The 20,221-nt window shown below is 41.9% G+C and overlaps 1 protein-coding gene across 1 annotated transcript; it reads right to left on the bottom strand.

The window, feature by feature from the left end:
• Positions 1-13,332: 13,332 nt before the first annotated feature.
• Positions 13,333-14,178, bottom strand: ntf3 (neurotrophin 3). The gene has a single exon (XM_071513977.1). The coding sequence runs from the start codon at positions 14,161-14,163 to the stop codon at positions 13,333-13,335; it is 831 nt and encodes a 276-aa protein (XP_071370078.1). The 5' UTR covers positions 14,164-14,178.
• Positions 14,179-20,221: the final 6,043 nt, after the last annotated feature.

Below are 20,221 nucleotides of genomic sequence, written 5' to 3'. Positions count from 1 at the left end.
TTGTGCAGGATACTGACTAAAAGGTTTTTAATGGGAATTTTAATAGACATTTAATTTGGTCAAGCCAGGTCTATAAAGTTGACTTCGGATGCTGAGGCAAAGTTAGGTAGATGGAAGTCTCTGGGCAGCAAAGAAGGAACTAGAGCGAACGGATAGTTTCAGTTTTATTGATTATAAGCACAAGCACCAAAGTTTTATTGATTCGGCACAAAGTTCTTGCATTGAAATAAGTAAAATTGAAACTATCTGTGTGCTCCAGTGCCTTCTTTGCTGCCCAGAGACTTTCATCTACCAAATTTTATTCTTTACATATATATAAATTTACTGTATATATGTACAGTATATAGTCTCTGATCTGGATCTGCCCCACTCTGACAGCACCAGTTCCCCTCCTGGGTTTGGCTGAACGGTGAGAAACCTTCGCTCTGCCACTAAAATGTTGTCGTTTTTTTCCCCTTTACAACCAAACGCACCTAAAGCAGTTCAGACATAAGCATGCATTCAGTCAGCACATTGGAAGGCGCTGCTGATCTGCTCTCCTCTGCAGCCTGACAAGTGGTAAGCTCCTCTTAGAACAGGAGATTACAGCCTCAAATCCCGGCTCTGCATGTATGTACATCTCCTTAAGTCAGCTTTACCCCTCTGTAAAACCCCTGGGTCATTAGAGACGGCACATTCTGCTGCTGCACCCCTCACCTGCCCCGCCTCATAACGCAAATCAAACATCCCCTCTGCTGCTGTATGAAGAGTTTGCTGATTTTAAAAGGGGCGTGCGGTCGGTAACGCCCCGCCTGTCCCGTGCGGGAGGGTGGGGGGGGGGGGAGCCGCCTCCGGCCTGAGCAGGACGGGGTTAACGAGGGAAGAGGGAGGTGTTGGGTGATCATGGGAGGCCTAATTGATGTTGTCACATTTTGTGACAGGCTTTGGTGAGAGATAATCAGCAGCGCATGACCTCATGACTCCAGACGGACCGCACGAACACGGAGGAAGACGAAGGTCCGTAAGCTGCCAGCCTCTTACTCCTGTCATAAGTTCTGTCGGATTCCCACTGAGGAGGAGGAGAAGGAGGAGGAGGCAACATGTGGAAAGTTAAAGCTGCAAGAGGCAAGATTTGTATCTCAAAATCCACCTGTCGTATCAGAATAAATCACAGAGCAACAGAGCAGAGCATCCCATCTCCACTGATTCAGACGCCTTTTATGGTCAAATGAAATTCTGGTTTTGTTTGTTCGTTTATTTTAGATTTTCTATTTCTATATCTTAATTTCCTCTCTTATTGTGACAGGCTTTGCTGAGAGATAATCGGCAGTTAGAGTACCAACGAAAACTAAAAAATTCTCAAGTCTCTACACGGGCTCCCAATGAGTCAAAGAATTGCGTTTAAAAGATAATATCTGACAGACATGCCCCTACCTTTTCAAATCTAAGCTAAAAACGTACATGTTCTCCATTGCCTATAACTAAGCCTCCTTTTGTCTGCATTATGGATCTCCTATTATTTTGGTATTTTATTTTTATCCTATTTTCTTCCATTTTATATATTTTATTACGCACTTTAATTTGAAAGAGGGATTCCTAATGATTCCTATTGATTATTTTTATGACTTTAAATTGTTTATTTAAATGGTATATTGTGTTTCTATTTAAATGTAAACCACTTTAAATTGCCTGTGCACCCTTTTTATGCACTTCTCCTATGCACTTTTAATATTTTTCAGAATGAATGAATGAATTATTTTATGCCTTCTTATCTTATGCTATCTTTTTTTTTCCTCCTTTCTTTGGTAGAGCACTTTGAATTGCATTCAATGTATGAAAATGTGCTATATAAATAAACTTGCTTGCTTGCTTATTATGTAGCGAATTAGAGAATGTGACTCTCTGACTCTCCTCCACTCTCCACATCCTCTATACTCACGCCCTTCATTAATTATCATAGCCAAATTCAAACAATTATCATACAATTGCGGGAAGTCTGTGTTCTCAGCATTCATCTTGTCCCTCCCGTTCATGTCGGTATGATCACTGCTGGGAAATATTCTCCACACAGTAAACGAATAGAAACTTGAGAGTGACATACAAAAACAGAACGTCTGCTTGGTGAGCATGAGCATGAGCATGGGCCATAACTTTAATACTAGGCATGCATCAAGAGGCTGTTTTTCACTTCCTGTCTCAAAAACTAATGCAAGGCAACGTACTGTTGTGTACAGAGGAATGAAAATGTGGAATGGTTTGCCATCCGACACATTTAACAAGTAAAACTGTTTTTAAAAAGAGTTTAAAGAAACACCTAATGGCACAGAACACCAAATAGGACGTGTTTTGCTACATAATATCTGACTATATGATCATTAATGAGGAATTTTCTTGGTCATGTCTATGCTGTTTTTAATGGTACTACTATCATTTCTGAGCTGTATCAAATGTTTTACTGACTATTTAGATATAGTGTGGGTACTTGTTGTCATTGTTGTTATTGATAGTTTTATTGTTGTTGTTTCATTGTTGTAGTTTGCTTGTTTTTGGGGTTGTTGTTTTTTTTGTTGTATGGGGTATTTTCTGTTTCTTTTTGCCTTGGATTTTAAATACATTATTGTTTTGCATAATGATGTAATGTTAACTTGTGTGGACGCCAGGAAGAGTAGTTGCTACCTTGGTGGTGGCTAATGGGGATCCAAATAAATAAATAAATGAGCAGTTCACTGACGTCACCTCACAGGATTTCTGGGTATTGAAGTCCTTAAAATTTCATACAGTTTCCTCTCACTGCCTTTTGTGGTCGCAAAACATGTGAAATTGCTTCCTGCAGCTTTAACCCAGCTAACATCAAGACCGTAGATGGTAAAGATGGGAATTTCTAAGACTACTAGAGTATGTACTGCGTTGGTGGTTTGTCCCGCTTTACCCTGCCTCTCCTGGGCCAAAAGCTGCCAGCACAGGCCCCAATTAAAGTCTCTTATCTGTCTGAAGTAAACCCTGCTCCTTATGTGTAAACCTGAGAATACACTTTTATATAAGCTAATAAACTGTTACTGTCTGAATCTGTGGATCATAGCAGCAGCATGGCAGAAACACCCAGAGTCAGCAGCTCCATTCACACTGTGGCTTTCCACACTAAACCTGTATGACCCAGTACGAACCCTGCAGACCTCTCAGGTCGGCTGGATCTGGATTACTGGCTGTTCCCAGAGTCAAAACTAAACATGGTGAAGCTGCCTTTAGCTTCCATGCTGCTCAAATGTGGAACAAATTGCCAGTAGAGCTAAGACTTGAGACAACGCTGACTACTTTCAAATCCAAGCTGAAGACCTACCTGTGTGCTTTTGCCTGTTTGCTTTTATTGTTTTTATTCTATGTGCGTTTGCTTGCTTGCTTTTTATTGTTTTTATCATTTGTTTATTGTGCTTTTACTTGTGTACTCTGCAAAGCACTTTGGGTTGCCTGTGGGTATGAATTGTGCTATATAAATAAATTTTGCCTTGCCATGCCTTGCCTATGAAGTCATGCTGCTTTTGGATAAAATCAGTCACTGAATGGAAAATACACAGATGGAGCCACTGTAGAAGTCCCACTTTTTGCTGCATATGCTTAAGAATTGTTGTTCTGGTGTTTTTTTTTTTTGTTTTTTGTTTTTTGGCAAATTCAAATGTTGCTCTTTTCTTTTAGCTGCAAAAGTCCCCATGAAATTAAATCCCATTACTGGAAAACAGAGTATATTTAATGGTGACCTTCTGCTGCACCAGGAAACATCACAGATTTTTTAACAGTCCCCCCCCCTCCTCCCATCAAATGAAACTGCCTTTGCCAATATGAATGCAGGATAAAAGTAGGACTTCTACACCGGCTACTACTGTATAAAGAAAACACACACACTTGGAATAAGTGAAGCAAGGTGCTGAGCGCTGGTGGGAAACCCAGTGCAAACCAAAAGAAGACAGCCACACTCTCTTTCTGTTTCTTTTTAATATGGTCAATATGGATAACCAATGAAACCGGTGTTTCAGTTCGGGTTGCCGCTGGCCGTAGAAAATATTTCTTTCTGTCTGTCTACTAGCAGCTCAGGAGGTGCCATCCCATAATGCCACTGGCCCAGACCGGCCGCTAATAGGACTTAATCATGTTGTGTAAGAGCATTATATAGACTGTACAGCCAGGGGGAAGGAACTAATTACACTCCAGTTACTGTAATCAAGTAGGATTTTTGTGTACGTTGTGTAGTAAAAGTCAGTAATTTTACTTTTACGTAAATGAACTTGTACTCCGTTTTAAATCCCGTCCATTACAGAACACCAGCAGCAGAAATGTAAACTGACAAACTGTGGATCCATTCACAGTGAGAAGAGGAATCTGACTTGAGAAGAGAAGAGGAATCTGACTTTATTTTCTTGTACTTTCTTTCTCTACTGTTTCTACACTTTATTTTGTCATTTCTAATGTTTCCAGTGAAAACAGTCTAGTCTGAACTCTGTCCTCTCTCCTTTTAGAATCACATGGAAAAGATCACAGCTGACAACGTTCTCTGTTCTAAAGAGGAACTCAGGAACTTTTACTCTGAGGACATTTTAAATCACACACACTAGATTTTTACACCCGTTTTCACTTTAACTTCTACTTCAGTAAAATAGCAGTAGGATGTGTTAGTACTCTCTCCACCCCTGCTGTACAGTACCTGTCACTTTTGGTGTGAATGCCTTTCGACAACCCGCAGAGAACAGAGCAAGAGTTCCAGTTCCAGTCAAGAAAACGTGAGAGTCGCCCCTCACTCAAACCCTCAACCTGTCTCTCTGCTGCAGTGCATTCTGGTCTCTCTCCTGCTCCTGTGGGTGGAGAAACTGGTCTCTCTCCTCTTCTACGATGGATCTCTCCCTGTATGATTGTTGAACGTCTCTTGGTGCAAAATGGCGGCTCTAGAAAGAAGCCCTCGCTCTTTGATTCTGAGGGACTGACACCAAAACCTGACGTTTACCGCTGAGGTTTTACATCCTGAAACATTTTCTCATATCAAACTCCATTGCCGGTTATCCACCAAGAAGAGAAAAAAGTGTTTTTGGGGGGATTTTTCCTTTAACCCCAGTGTAGCGTTTTAGTTTGTAGAAAGCTGTAGTTTTACTGAGAAGTGAAGCAGCATGTTCAGTGAACTCTCCCTGGATAAATAAAGTTTTGAAGAAATGTGTGAAGCGTGCCCTCTTCTTAGTAAGTTTTGTCTCGTTTCATCCTGAGACTGTTGGAGTGGTTTCATTCCTAAACGGCGTGAATCCATTTTTGAAAAACTTTATTCTTGAAAACACCAGTCAGTTTTTAAAAACCACAGTTAAATGAACTCACATTTCTTTTACTTCCTGGAAAACAGAGTATCTTTAGCAGTGACATCAAATAAAACTTCCTTTCTCTCCCTAACTGATCTCCCATTGGTTTACACTTTTGATTGATCCCTTCCTGCGTTAAGTCCCCCCCAACATCCTGTTTCAATGGGAAATGCATAAAATCAAGGAAGTAAAGACGCTTTTAACCCTCCTAAGTTTGGGGTTCAATTTGACCCCATTCAACATTAAACGTCTCTAAAGACATGATTAATATTATTTTTCAGCTTGATACTCGATGACTTTTCCTAATTTCATGGGGAAAACTGGTAAAGTGTAACATGATGATACGTTTTCAAGCTCCTGAACACTTCGTATACAACGTGTTGTGTTGTTTGGGGCCATTTTGACCCCAAAAACAAAAGTCTTATAAAACCACAAACACATATTTTCTTTCTCTTTGTTTTGACTAACTGAGGGAACTTTCCAGTGCAATTTGTGATCTTTAAAAAACAGAATTCAACAGAAAGACTGTTTTGGAGACTAATTTACTTTTTATTGGGGGTTTTTTTCACTATTGACTGTGTGTTAACTTGCTGATGTTCTGAAGTGTAAACTTGGGTAACACTTTCAATTACTATCATTTTTTGTAGGTTTAAATTGCTGTGGTCAATTTGACCCCAAACATAAAATATGTTAATTTTAACATAATAAGAGGATTAAAAGTGTAATTATTACGTTGACTGATGCTAAAGATGACTCATAACTTGATGGTCTCATGGCTCATGATATGCGGTAATCATTTGTAATAGTCAGTGTCAACTTTTCCACACAAATTTTGGAATGAAACTCTTCAATGAAGCCGGTGGCACCTTGTCTAAGGGCAGAAATATGTGTCACTAGAAACTGAAATTGAATTATTTATATTTGAATTTGAATTGCTCAACTTGAATAATTGCATTAAAAAACTGAATTTGAATCACATAATTTGAATTTGTATTGTTTAACTTGAATAATTGCATTGAAAAACTGAATCTGAATAGCATAATTTGAAATTGAATTTATTAGTTTGAAACTGAATTACAATAAACATGAAACAGAATGTAATATTATGAAATTGAATTAATTTGCTCTGAAACTGTATTCAGTTCTCACAATTCAAATTCAGTTCTTGCAATTCAATTTCAGTTTACTGAGACACATCCTGGTCGTTGAGGAAGAGCAATCGAGTGCAGATTCACAGAACTCCTTTTCGGCCAATCAGCACCTACTGTATGTTTTTGACCATTTCCTTCACTCCCATTGATCCATGGACTTGATACACATTGAAGAACGTTTCTTTCCATCATGGATGAGGCTGGGACTGATGGCATTCAGCTCGGAGTATCGTGTCCAGAGAACTGAAGGGATCTGGAATATTTTCGGGCTAAAAACGTGAAAAGGAGTTCTGTGAATCTGCACTCGATTGCTCTTCCTCAACGACCAGGATACTTGTCTTCCTCCCTGTGTTGGTTTCTCCTGACTCCCCGGGTCAGTCTCTCTCTCTCTCTTCACACAGAGCCGACACGCTCTCCTCCTCCTCCTCCTCCTCCTCCTCCTCCTCCTCCTCCTCCTCCTCCTGCTCCTCCTCTGCTGCTGCAGTCAACGCTGAGGAATTTGATAATGAACGATCCCTATCTTTAACAATCACATCGCCTCCGGCCCGGTCCCGTCTCCTTGCGCTTTTGGAGGATTTGGGGATTCGATTTTAATTTGCTTTCTCGGTTTCCCTGCCTGTTGTTTTCCTGACCTGCGCCCCTCAGCTCCCTCTGATGTTTCCCTCTCCATTTATGTCGTTTTGTCCTCACTGATCTCCTTTTCCACTCTGTGCTTCAGCTGTCCTCACTAATGCACTCTCAAAAAGGTTGCACCATTTTTTTATTTTTTTTTTGCACAGATGAGGCCTTTTTATCAGCTTGATCTCTCTTTTATTAGAGTATTGCAGTCGTCACATGAATTGCCATACAGTTTGGCACAGCTTTTTCTGCAGTTTCTTTATCAATGTTTAAAAAATGTTTAAAAACCATTGTGTCTGGGTTGATTTGATCACTGTGAATCAGAGGTGGGGACTCGAGTCCCAGTTTGAATAGCTTGAGACTTGACTTGCTGCATGAAGAGAAGACTTGAGACTTGACCTAATGCATGAAGAGAAGACTTGGGTCACATGACTTGACTTGACTCGGGGTCTGGTGACTTGGGACTCGACTCTGATTTGTACTCTGATGACTTGAAAAGGTTTCTAAAGTCTTGACTTGAGATCTTGTGTTTGTGTAAATGACTTAGATTGAAAGTGATGAGATTTGTTCCAGCAGACGATTGAATTTAAATTCTGTTTTCTGAATTTGTATGGAATGATTGAATTTATTGAAGTTGAAACTGATTATAGAAATCAAACTCATGATGCTCTTACCAAGTTTTTATCCTATTAAAACCATATTGCATTGAAAAGTCCTAGATATTTAGTTTTCTTTAAGATATTAAATTGATACTGGACTCTTGATTTGTTCTGACTTGACTTGCTGTTCTACATTTAGACTTGAGACTTGACATTAATGACTTGGACTTGACTTGGTAATCTACATTTAGACTTGGGACTGACTAGAGACTTGTGCCTCAAGACATGAGACTGACTTGGGACTCGACCAAAGTTGACTTGGCCAAACCTCTGCTTTGAATGAAATGACATATTTTCTGTGAGATGTGACTTGATTTGTAGGCCGGGATTCTCCGCAACACCAGAATACCTTGTTTGGAAATCACAATAGTCAATATTGCAGCCATAACTTGATCTAATTTCTCAACTCAACACATGTTCAAAATGTGTTTTTGGCAACGCAATGTGACGCAACATGTGCTGCAACTAAGGAATGTTGTGCTGAAAAGTAACACAAGACAAGCTGACAAAAATAGACTCTTGCAGTGTGCTTGGTGTTTGGAATTTATTACTATTTTCTCCCTCGTTATCATTACTGATCTCTATACTCCCATTCTCATTTAACAGGTTTTGTTTCTGTGTCTGTGATTGGACCAGGCAGAGCTGTTGGGTTTCAGGCTTAATTGAGTCAAGCTTTGGTCAAGCCTTTTGGTTTTTGGATAGTCAATACAGAGCAGGACTGAAGATGACACGGGACAGTTTGCTCTTGAACTTTCCCCTCATCATGTCAGGGTTTAAGTCGAGTCCAGGCTCATTTGGCAATTTGGAATCAGTTGTCGATACCCAACTCTACACCTCAGCCATCTGAACCTGTCTTCCTGGGTTTTGCGAGGACTTAATACTCTACTGTCAGATAATAAGAGTGCTACAGAGATCGCCGGTGTAGAAACCTGTTTTCATGTGTTCATCCTCTTCATCAGCGCTGTACACAGTGGCAGCCGATGTAAAAGTCCCCCTTGATGCATTTATCCTGCATTAGAAAGGCAGACAATTCTGTTCTCAATGTTATACAACAGAACCAAACGAGTGAATTGTACCACACAGCTCTAGAGTCTGTCAACCATCTAGTTACAAGACCGTTCCTTGCAACTTCTAGCATCTGGAAAGACTGAAAAACTAGAGGTTCAGCAAGCATGAGGCAATCAGAGGGACTTTCACAACAGCTGCTGCAGGTTAGTGCTAATGAAGGAAGTTGTGGTACAAATGGCAACTGATGTATTGATGCCAGTGAAGGTGAAACAGTCGGTGCGTTTCATTAGTCGTTTCAACCGGCCCTGGTTGACTTCCCCTCCTCCGTCTTAAGTGTCGTTCCATTACTCTGACAACTGAAGTGAACTTTCTGAGATCGACCCTTCGAGGGCCGAGGGAGCGAGTCAACAACGATGCAGACTTCACTTTCCCAGGATGCATTGTGATCGTCCGTCAATTCCGGTGCACGAACAGGTGATAAATATAAATGCAAGTAAACAAACAATATTTAGAGGATTTAGACATATTTATGAAATGAACTCACCTGCAATATTTCATTACTCATTGTTCTGTGTAATTTTTATAACTTATTCTTCTTATTAATTATTAGGCCTGCTTAAGGGCAAGTGCGTTCCATTTAAAATATTCTGCTCCCCCTCGGACCCCTCGCGTTACGTATGGTTGTACGTATTACCAAGTGCTGAGGGGAAGTGAAGGAGGGTTGGTTAAATGACTAATGAAACGCTGGTCCTGACTCTAAAGCATCACCATTACAAACATTACACCAACACACACCTACACACACTCCTCTCCCTTTCTTTTTTTTTATCTATCACTCCCTCCAGCGCTCCTTCTTTAGACCATTTGATGAAGGTTTTGTCCCATTGGAGAAGATCTTTGTTGTCTCTCTTTACTGTAATTGGGGAGATAACAGTGGAGTGTGAAGCCTCTGACCAGATAGCAGAATGAAATGACTATTGATCAGATGTGATCAATAGCAACTCCAAATGGAAACTCTCTCAAGGACTCTAGACACCAGTTTGGCTACAGCAGCTTTGGCAAACCCAGGATTCACTCGTTGTGCCTGGATGAAACATTAAAATGAACCGTTAGATGCATATCGCTGCTGTTAAAGGAAAACCTCGTAACTCCAGAACTTCAGTGGTTGAGACAAATTCTTCTATTCTTAAGAAACGCTTTCTAAACCCGTTGGATAAACTCAAAACCGCATGGCTGTTTCTTCTTTCTTTTCTTAGGCACTGAAAACATTCTGGAGATTTGTGGTTTTCACCGACAGCAGCGATACGCCAGTAAATAAACTCCAGCCTCTCCCCCCTTCACTATCCTGTCTATCGTCTCAAAAAAGAAGCACAGTGGATCAAGTCGCTTTCCAGCTGGCAGATAACCGCGGTGACCTTTGGCTGCTTGATGAACGAGGCAAACTTCCTAAACAAAGTCGATTCCAACTGACAATAAACGAGACTGAGCTTATCCGTGCAATATTTATCAGTTTGAACATTTGAGTCCAACTGTGTCCAGACTGGGGAGGAAACACAGAGAAGAGGCCACTGCAGAAGCAGAGTGAGGGATTTCTGCAATGGCTGCCACTGTATAACGACTATCAGAGGGCTAATATCTTGATATCTGAAGCCTTGTTCACAATTAAATGTCGGATTCTACGTCCGTCATCTCCAACCCAGCGGCGCCCCCAAAATCCCCTGACTGGGACGGCTATTTATGTTGAAAAATACTTTTTGGAAGGAGGTTATATTATTCATTAAAGGAAGATAATAGCCGATCATACACAGGTGACAGCGTAACACAGCATCAGCTTCGTCACCAAATCAGCTGATATTATTTTTAAGAATTCAAAATCTAGAGTGAAATATGTTGCATTAGAAGACAAAATCCAAAATAGCTTATGAATCCAGTCAAGAGTAAAACTTCTAGTCGAGACCAATCTCTGAACCCATCGTCTATCGGTCTGACGACGATTAGACTCTGGGGGCGACTTGAGACGCGAGGCACCTACAAAAAGTATCGATGTTTGTGTTTTGTGTGGAGAAACGTTCGACTCTCACGTCTCAAGTTGCTAATCGGACTGTAAACAATGACCGGCACACGGAAGAGGAAGTCTTGGCCCGGATGTCCGCTGGCTACACCGGAAACCCCCAAATATTGGCCGTCGCCCGCAGAGTCTAATCGTCATCAGACCGATAGACGATGGGTTCAGAGGTTGAGTCGAGACAGACTGGTGACGACGCAAAAGTTGTATTGTAATGCAACCGCTGGACACAAGGGGGCGCTGTGTTATCGCTTTAGGCAAAATCTAATGGGCATCTGCCATACTGTAAAATAACAGAATAGTCAATTGTGAACAAGGCGTAAATCTGTTAGGGATGGGACAATATATCGAAATTCAATATATTGCAGTAAAAAAATGTGACATTACGTATGTTGTGTCAGGAACATGAATGGTGATATCAGCTCCATGTTATTCTGCTGTAGTAATCACTAATGACACTCTTGACCATCACACTTTCACAAGCTCTCCATCCAAATTATATTATTGTCACTTTCTAAAGACATTTTTTAAATTGTTGTTTACATTCTAGCGAGCCAATGGCATCGCTAGAAAGATTTGTGTCTCAGGAATAAACAGAATTCTGCACAGTCAGACTTTGTTGTCATTGAACTTTTATTTATTACATCATATCCTGGTGGTGTTGAATCCTGAACCTGTATCAAATCATATCATGAGATAAGCATATCGTCCCATCCCTAAAATCTATATGTTTAGTAAAAGCACACTGCTGTGTAATGGTGGATGTGTTTTGGTGATAGAAACCCTCTTGGTCTGCTGACACAGCCATCTGTCTTATTACTGATAAAGGGGTAATGCTAAGAAAAGTGTTGGTCCAGACTTTTTTAGGGTCTCCTCTTGCTTTTTTCCGGCACCCTGCACACAGAAAATAAAAGTGCGAACTGGAAATGAAAATGGCTCTTAAATCAGAGGTGATGCCATAGAACTTTTAAAGCTCCATATTCTCCACTGTCCAGAGATATATTTTGTGTCTTGAGGTCCATTCAAAGCTGTTTGTGTGGTGTCATGAACCAAAAACACTCTCAATCCATTTTTACATTTTCCAGCATCTCTCTGAGCCTTACCAAGAACAGGCCGTTTGTGTCGCCGTGTCTTTAAGGCTCATTAATATTAACGACCCCTCTGTTCCGATTGGCTAACCGTTTCCAGAGTGAACGTGAGACGCCGCGGCCCGGCGGCTACAGGTAGGGAAAACTCTCCGGTAATAAACAATGACAACCACTTTGTTAGTCTATTATTTCTTACAAAAATGATAATGAGCGAACCTTTGTGACGTCACAAAGTTACGGAAGTCCAAACGGCTCGTTTAGAGGCTCGCTTTTCTAATATGGATTGTGTGGCTTTGGTTTTGATACTTTCACCATGTTTAGATAGACCATCCAACTGCTTTATCATCACAGAGGCAAGGGGAGTCCTTGTTTACACCATGTGGACCTTTAATATCCATATATGGTTCTTTGGGATATTAAAAGGTTCTTAATTCTTAGTTATTGGACGGTGGGTGATGGCATAAATGTGGAAAATAAACAAACCCCTCCATAGTTTATATTGTGTAATTGCGAATGAGGCTAAACAAGGACAGATAAACAAAAACACAATGCAGGAGTCTAAGTAAAGGAGAGCAGAAACGGTTCTTTAAATAAACAGAAATGGTTCTTCTATGGCACCACTCCAAAAAACCTTTTTTCGGTTCCAGTTCGCACCTTTTATTTTATTCTTCTCTTCACCCCGAAACAAAACACTCGCTGCATCTGCTGCCTGTAAGTTCCCATGTCCTCTCTCTCTCTCTCTCTCTCTCTCTCTCTCTCTCTCTCTCTCTCTCTCTCTCTCTCTCTCTCTCCTCTGCACTCGGTCAATCAAGGCACATGTAAAGTCTTACTGTGAAGCACCTTTGCAGCCCGGCTCTATTATTATTATTATTATTATTCTTACAGTCTCAAAATGAGTTCATAGGTTGTTTCTTTCCTTTTTTTTTTATATATTTTTTTTTTTCCTTTTGATGAAGACTTCTTTCAATAAATAACACAAATATATTCATACATCATATATATATATATAGATAGATAGACATGTATAAACTACATGCATTTCATATAATTTAAATAATTTATATGTACAGCCCCCCCCAACACACACACACACCCCAACCCCCCCCCACCCAACCCCCCCCCCTCCCCTTCTCATCTCAAACAAAAGAGTTCTTCCAAAACAGCTTGAGTTTTGCAGCACAACTACATGAAATATCAGTTAAATGGACCCAGGATCGATCTCCTCAGTAGAAGTATCATTTTATAGCAGAACGTCGCTCCGCCCCCCCCCCCCCCCCCCCCCCCCTCCGCCATGTCACATAATCCTGCGGCGGCGTGGGAGGAGGAAATAAAAATCCTAAAAACAGGAAGTAGAATCCCCAAACCAACGACCCAGAAGAAGTCCCCACCCCCCCACCCCCCCCCCCTCCCGGGTTTTTTCCGTTTCGTTCGTGTTTACGTCCTGCGGTGTTTCCGGGACAGGGCGCAGACGCAGGAGGTGTCGATGCGTATCCACCTCCAGCCGACCGCGTTGCGTTCCCGCGTCAGCGCCCGCACGTACGTCTGCGACGTCTTGCACTGCGAGTTCCAGTGCTTGTCGTCGATCCCCCTGCAGCCGCTCTTGGACGGCTTGGCGGTCCGACAGCGCGTCTCGTAAAAGTACTGTTTCGCCTCCTGCGTGCCGGTGGTTTTGATTTTGGCCAGAACGGTGACCGCCTGCCCCCGGATGTCCATGGCCTGGGTTTTGTCCGTCACCCACTGGCTCTCGCTGTCGCACACCGAGTATTCCCCGCGGTAGCTCTTGTGCTCGGCGTAGCGCTTCTTCCGCGTCTTGTTGCCCGCCGCGCCGCCGTCCGGGCCCACGAAGTCGTCCGTGAGGTACAGCGGCGGCGGCTGCAGCGGCGGCCGGTCGCTCAGCAGCACCCGGGGCGAGTTGTACCGCTTGTTCTGTCTGAGAAGGTCCGAGTTCAGCAGGGTGACCGGCTGGCCCGTCCCCCGCCGCTCCTCGCCGCCCCGCTCCTCCGAGGGGAGGCTCGAGCCGAGCGGGCCCGGAGGAGGCAGCGTGTCCTGGGGCTCGGCGTCCCTGCTCCTCCCCTGCTGGCCCTGGTTCCCCCGGGTCTTTCCTCTCGTCAGGTCGGCCTGGAGCAGCTGGATGATCAGAGAGTTCAGGGGGTCCGGACTCGGCTGCTGCTGCTGCTGCTGTTGCCCCCGGTGACTGCTGTCCATGTTGGTTGCCTGGATACCATAGAGGTACGCGAGGACCATCACGTACAGCAGGATGGACATCACTAGATTCACCTGTAAGATCTGCAAAGACAGAGAGGAGAGAAACTATCAGTATTGAGCAGGGGGATCGCATCCTCCCGGTTTCCTTCTTTCTTCCCCCGATTTTAGAGTTTCATTTTCTACTAAAACTTCAAAGTCAAAACTCTTTAAAAATCAACTAGAAGTCACTCAGTAGAGTGTAAAACTCTGAACAATTCTCCAACTTGCAAAGCTGCACGAGGTGATGATCACAGTTTGGTTTTTTTTGTCTGTATTTAAGGTTAAAGTTTGGCATAAAGTTGCTGATAAAGTTATGGTCAGAGTTTAAGAGTATTATCAGCTTTTTAAATCATGTCAAGTTAAAGCTTAGCAGCTTGCCCAGAAAATGACAACATTCACCTTAGTAAAAATTTAAAAGAAAATACAGTGTTACCTCCCCATCACCCCATTTGTTAAATGAGAAAAAAAAACCCACTTTAAATAAGATCATAAATGAGCATTTTTAACACTAATCAGCCAGATGCATCTCCTCATCTGAATACATCTGAGGAAAGTTGTCAGTTGACAGAAAAATTTGTTGATCAAACATTATCAATTAAGACACACAAACAAAAAAATAAGTCTTTTCTTGCCAAATCTGATTCCCACTTGAGTCTCATTTGATTAAAGTTCAGAAAATCTCCCAGACAGTGTGGGAACCTCTGGCCTGGTCCACAATGTAAATACTAGCAGCAGTGTGTGTGTGTGTGTGTGTGTGTGCGTGTGTGTGTGTGTGTGCGCGTGTGTGTGTGTGTCCTGGTGTGAACACAGAGTTATGGGAACTAACGTGCCGCTGCATGCACAACAGACCGTGTGGCAGGAAAGACTCATAACTCTTCAGACTGATCTATGGGAACGCTCGGCACATTTCCCCGTGTTCCCAGATGATCTCTCTCTCTCTCTCACGACTTAACGGCATCAGTTACTTATTCAATTAAGAACGTGAAAACATGACCGTCTGAACTCACAAATTACATTAGTATGGAATTGAAAGTAACAGGTAGGAGGAGTCTAGTTGGTGGAGAAGTGGTTTTGTGAGAGGAAGGTCGCCGGTTTGAATCCCCGGATCGGCTGCTTCTCATCAGTTGAACGCAAACTCTGATTACGTGTTGTGGACACAAATATTATGAAGATTATGTTCCTTCTACCATGAAAGGATTATGTGACAACAGCGGGAATTGGACTCGACATTTTCACCTGTTCATCATGTGTTCATCGCTAGTTGATCTAAACGTTTTGGTCATGATTAGATAAGAAAAACTACCCTTTCTGTAACACTTTCTATGAAGCCAGTGTCTATAATACATTATAATCATACTTATAACACATTATAATGCCATCATAATGCATTATAAGTATAGTTATAATCATCCATAGAGAGTTATAATGTTTTATAACATTATAAACACATTACTTACAATCTGTTATAAAGCTTTTTCATTACCACTTAAATGAAAAAGCTTTATAACAGATTATGAGTAATGTTATAAAACATTATAACTGTCTATGCATTATGATGGCATTATAATGTGTTACAAGTATGAGTATAATGTATTATAGATACTGGCTTCATAGAAAGTGTTACTGTCACTTAAAATGAAAGTTTCCCTCCCAGTAGAAACCTTGTTGTCACGAGTTGGGAATTGAACCCAGGGGGACATTTGGAAAACGGAAATATTTAAATTCTGAAATTCAAAACAGTTGAATTTTAATTGACAGCAGCCATCGTTAACCTGCTGAAGTTGTTTTTTTGTGCGATACTTTATTGAGTCTTATTTCACTTTGCCGCCCCTCCAGAGGGAGGTCGGAGGTCAGAGGTCAGCATCAAGTCACCTTGCTGTGTAATTTGGCTCCAAAGGGCCCCCAGCTGCCCCTCAGTGACATTTCTCCTCTCATCTTCTATACAGTTTCCTGGGCGTGACCGACGACCCGACCTGCTCAAGCCTAAACAAGTTCCAGCGTTGCGACTGAGAGTTTGTTTGTGTGTTTTCAGGCCCGGCCGTGTCGGGGGTGACAGTCACTCCCCGAAGAGTTCTGCAGGTCACATGACAACACAGCATGACAGAGGGAATCTTTTAATGTCAAAACAAAGTTTAAAAAACGACCTCGCTTCGTTACGTTTTCTGGCGTACAACACACCAAACGTATATGATACAGGTAATATATTTCAGAGGGAATACGTGATGATAGCTGAGTTAATGCTGTGTGTGTGTGTGTGTGTGTGTGTGTGTGTGTGTGTGCGGTTGCATATCTGGCTTCATTGCCACATGCTTCTTCCCAATCAGCACCCTCCCTGTGATTTATGGGGCCGGGAATTGAAAGTCCGGGTCAGGATGTGCAGGCGGTGTGTTCCTGCCAGGAAATCAGCATCAGCATGTTGTGTTCAACTCCCAGTGCGCAGAAAAGCTGGAGTTTTGAAATTTACTTTTTTTTTTTTTTTTTTTTAATCTTCATGTCCTTAGGGAAAGTTGACTGAGCACCTTGCTGTTTTTCAGCACCGCCCTGCTTTTCATTCACATTTCAGTTCCACACATTCACACCTTGCAGCTGCCCAGCATTGAACAGCTTCACTCGGGGTTCAGTGCCTTGCTAAAGGGAACTGAAGTTAGGTGTTGAGGGAAAGGAGAGTGTTTCTCAATCTCTTCCCCTGCACAGACTTTCTAGGGATTTCTCTAACCTCTAAACGTATAAATATAAAGTTTTAAGACAATATATTTAGAGAAAATGCAGTGGTTCTCAATCTTTTTCATATCAAGGACCCCTAGTTTAGTTCACATTAGAGCCACGGACCCCCATTTGATGAGATTTTGTCTCTCGGACCCAAATCTGAGAATATTTTTTATTGTCAGATATGATTTTGTCCAGAACTCCATGACTGTCTGTATTGTAGGTAGAGAGATAACAGAGAAACTATGATCAAAACAGTCATTCTTCTACATTCTCTAATTGTGTTGAAATGAAATAATGCAATAGATCAATTTGCTGGGGACCTCCTGGAACCCCCTCAAGGACCCCTGGTGGTCCCCGGACCCCACACTGAGAACCACTGCATTAAAGCTCAGAGCCTCAGACCCAAATGAGAAATATAGTCTTTCATCCTGGGACTCATGAGAATTTATTGGTCTCCTGGTCACGTTAAACCGAACTGAGGTTCACCTGCTGTGACCCAGTCTGGGGCCCCGGTGCCATAATTTAAGAAACAGCTGCTGAAAAAACTGAAAAAAAAGCACTGAGGCGGAAAGAGAGAGAGAGAGAGAGAGAGAGAGAGAGAAGGACAGACAGATAGAAGTCGTGTTTGAATGTTTCTGTCCTCCTCTGCTCCTGCACCGCCGCTTGGCTCCGCCCACAGAGAGAAATGTTTGGAATTTGGCTGCGAGTCGCTCCGGGGAATCTTCTGGCTCGCAGCAATGCAACCACGCAACTTTCTCCTTCCAGCTCAGAGAAGAGAATGTGATGAGAGTTTCAGGGAGAAGTTGCTGTTCATGGCTCAACTGACATGCAACAACTGACAGACTTGTTTTCTCTCATCTCCAGACTCATCAAGCTTGTTTTAGGATTTCTTTAGTGAAATCATCTCACTGCACTGGCAGATAATTTGACTTGATAATGTAACTTGTTTCAGGACATTTACTTGGTAAAAGTGAAATTGTCTTGGAGAAAGTTTCCAGATTTTCTTTATTGTTTTATGATGATTTCTTGAAAGAAGAAGTCATATTGGCATGAATCAAGAGAAATTTACTGCAACCAGCAAGATTATCTGCCAGTGCAGTGAGAGAATTTGACTAAAAATATCATGAAATAAGCTGATAGATAAAACCACTTGACAAGTCATTTATTTTTTGCAGTGAATATGCAAAAATCACTGGCTGTCGGCTGCATTTGGGAGTGTTGTGAGGCTGTGGACCAGCTGGAATCTGAAACAACGCAGACAGAGCCACAGTTACATCAACCTTTCTCTGTCAGGGATTGGCTAATAATTTCCTAGAAAGGAACTTTTCATTTCTTGGGAAGTTTCCTGGAAAGAAGCATGAAGTGGAGCAGCAGCTCTATAGAAACTGTCATCAGTCTGACAGTCGATCAGATACTGAACATTTCTAAAAGAGTTTCCTGGAAAGAACTGCAGAACTATAAACTATTTACTGGAAAAATAATAGGCAGAGGTCAATAAATCAGTCATTATTCATATAATTATATAATATAGTTATTTGCTGAATTCTTAATTCATTTTAGTTAATTTAATTTTCTATATAACTACGACATCATTTCATGACTCTGTCTTGGAAACAACAGGATTTTATGGTTCTTTCCAGGACACGTCTATGACCAGTGAATCATGAGACTGTAGTTCTCCTTAGAATTTTCCAATATAGAACCAACAGGCCACATGTATATAAATAAATAGGCCCATTTTTATACTGTCAATGCTTTTTGATATGTATAGTATGCTACCTACTTAGGTGAATTGTACTCAAATATAAATCAATGGGGTTACGATGGTTAATCAGGATTTCCGGGTTATATATATATTTTTTTTAATATTTTTTCTTTCTTTGTAGAGATTTCATTGTTGTTTCCATGATCACACCTATGGGTGGGACCTATATCCATTCTGTAAATGAGAAACCTGAACCTGTCTGATTCATTGCAAAACCCGTGAGGGCTCGAAACGCTGTATTTTTTTAATGTAGAATAAAATGAGCAAAATTTTGGGAGCTGCCACAGTGTTGTGAGTCTTTCTGAATTTGCGTGAAGTAACTCTTTCGACTCAGCACCTGGAAAAAGAGATGTGCGTGTGTTCACTCTGACTTCTCTTTCCAGGACACTTCCTGAGAAATTCACAGTTCCTTTCTAGGAAATTATTTGGAAATTAACCCCGGAAAATAAAGCGTTAACCAGAAGAGGAACTGGAGCCGTGCGATTTGTGAGGATTCGGACAGTTGAATTTTACTACAGCAGCAGTAAGACGTAGTAACTGGTAACTCCAGCCAGCAGATAAATGTAGGGGAGGAAAAAGGACAAGATTTCCCTCTGAGATGTAGTGGAGGGAAAGTAGAAAGTCTCACAAAAAGGAAATACTCAAGTAAAGTGCCAGAACCTCAAAACTGAACTGAAGCAAAGTACTTGAGTAAATGTACTTTTAGTTCATTTCCACTCATGCCAGAGAAGAACCTGGACCGCTGGGACTAACTTAAAAAAAAAAAAAAAAAGTATTGTAACTGTAAGTAAGTATTGTCCTTTTAAAAAAAACTCTATGCAACCAACGATAAAGTCAAAGAAGCGTTTGTGTGAACGTAATGGATACAGTGTGTGTGAGCAGGTATAATGTGGATTTGATGTTGCTGCATTACTGCTGAGTGAGCAGAGCAGGCTGCGGTGCTGCGGTGCATGAAGACGCATTCACTGCACACACACACACACACACACACACACACACACACACACACGTTCAGAAACAAACATTAACAGAGCTGAAGAGTCTGAGAGGAGAATGGAGGTCAAGGATGATAACAGACTGACAGATTGGTGCGAACAGAAGGAGGTCAAGCTCCTGGAACACATAACTACCATTTTATTGGACTGTGTGTGTGTGTGTGTGTGTGTGTGTGTGTGTGTGTGTGTGTGTGTGTGTGTGTGTGTGTGTGGCAGTCAGGGAACACAGCGTTGATCAGAGTGACTCATTCCCATTAGCAGTAATATGGCTGGATGATTCAGCTCTCAACAGACTGATGAAGGGATGGAGGAGGAGGAAGAGGAGGAGGAAGGGGGGGGGGGGGGTGTTCAGCAGCAATGTCACCTTACAGTCAATGGCTCAGAAAACACACACAAACACACACAAACACACACATACACACACACACACACACAGTGCTTTGTCATCCCCAAATCATAAAAGCTCATTTCTCTCCAGGTGTCGGTTCCACCTATTGCTGCAATATTGGAAAACTGCAAAATGACACACAGGTGGTACACACACACACACACACACACACACACACACACACGCACACGCACACGCACACAGACACACACACACACGCAC

Source organism: Centroberyx affinis, unplaced genomic scaffold, assembly GCF_046629955.1.
Source record: "Centroberyx affinis isolate AG114_WGS23_722 - 3 ecotype Tasmania unplaced genomic scaffold, CSIRO-AGI_Caff_v1 ptg007789l_1, whole genome shotgun sequence".
Lineage (NCBI taxonomy): Eukaryota > Metazoa > Chordata > Actinopteri > Beryciformes > Berycidae > Centroberyx > Centroberyx affinis.
The sequence above is the reverse complement of the archived record's forward strand: the minus strand, read 5'-3'. Positions and strand labels throughout refer to the sequence as shown.

Bases quoted from the DNA above. Each gene is read 5' to 3' on its own strand.
- ntf3 (XM_071513977.1), bottom strand. From the start codon at position 14,163: ATGTCCATCCTGCTGTACGTGATGGTCCTCGCGTACCTCTATGGTATC.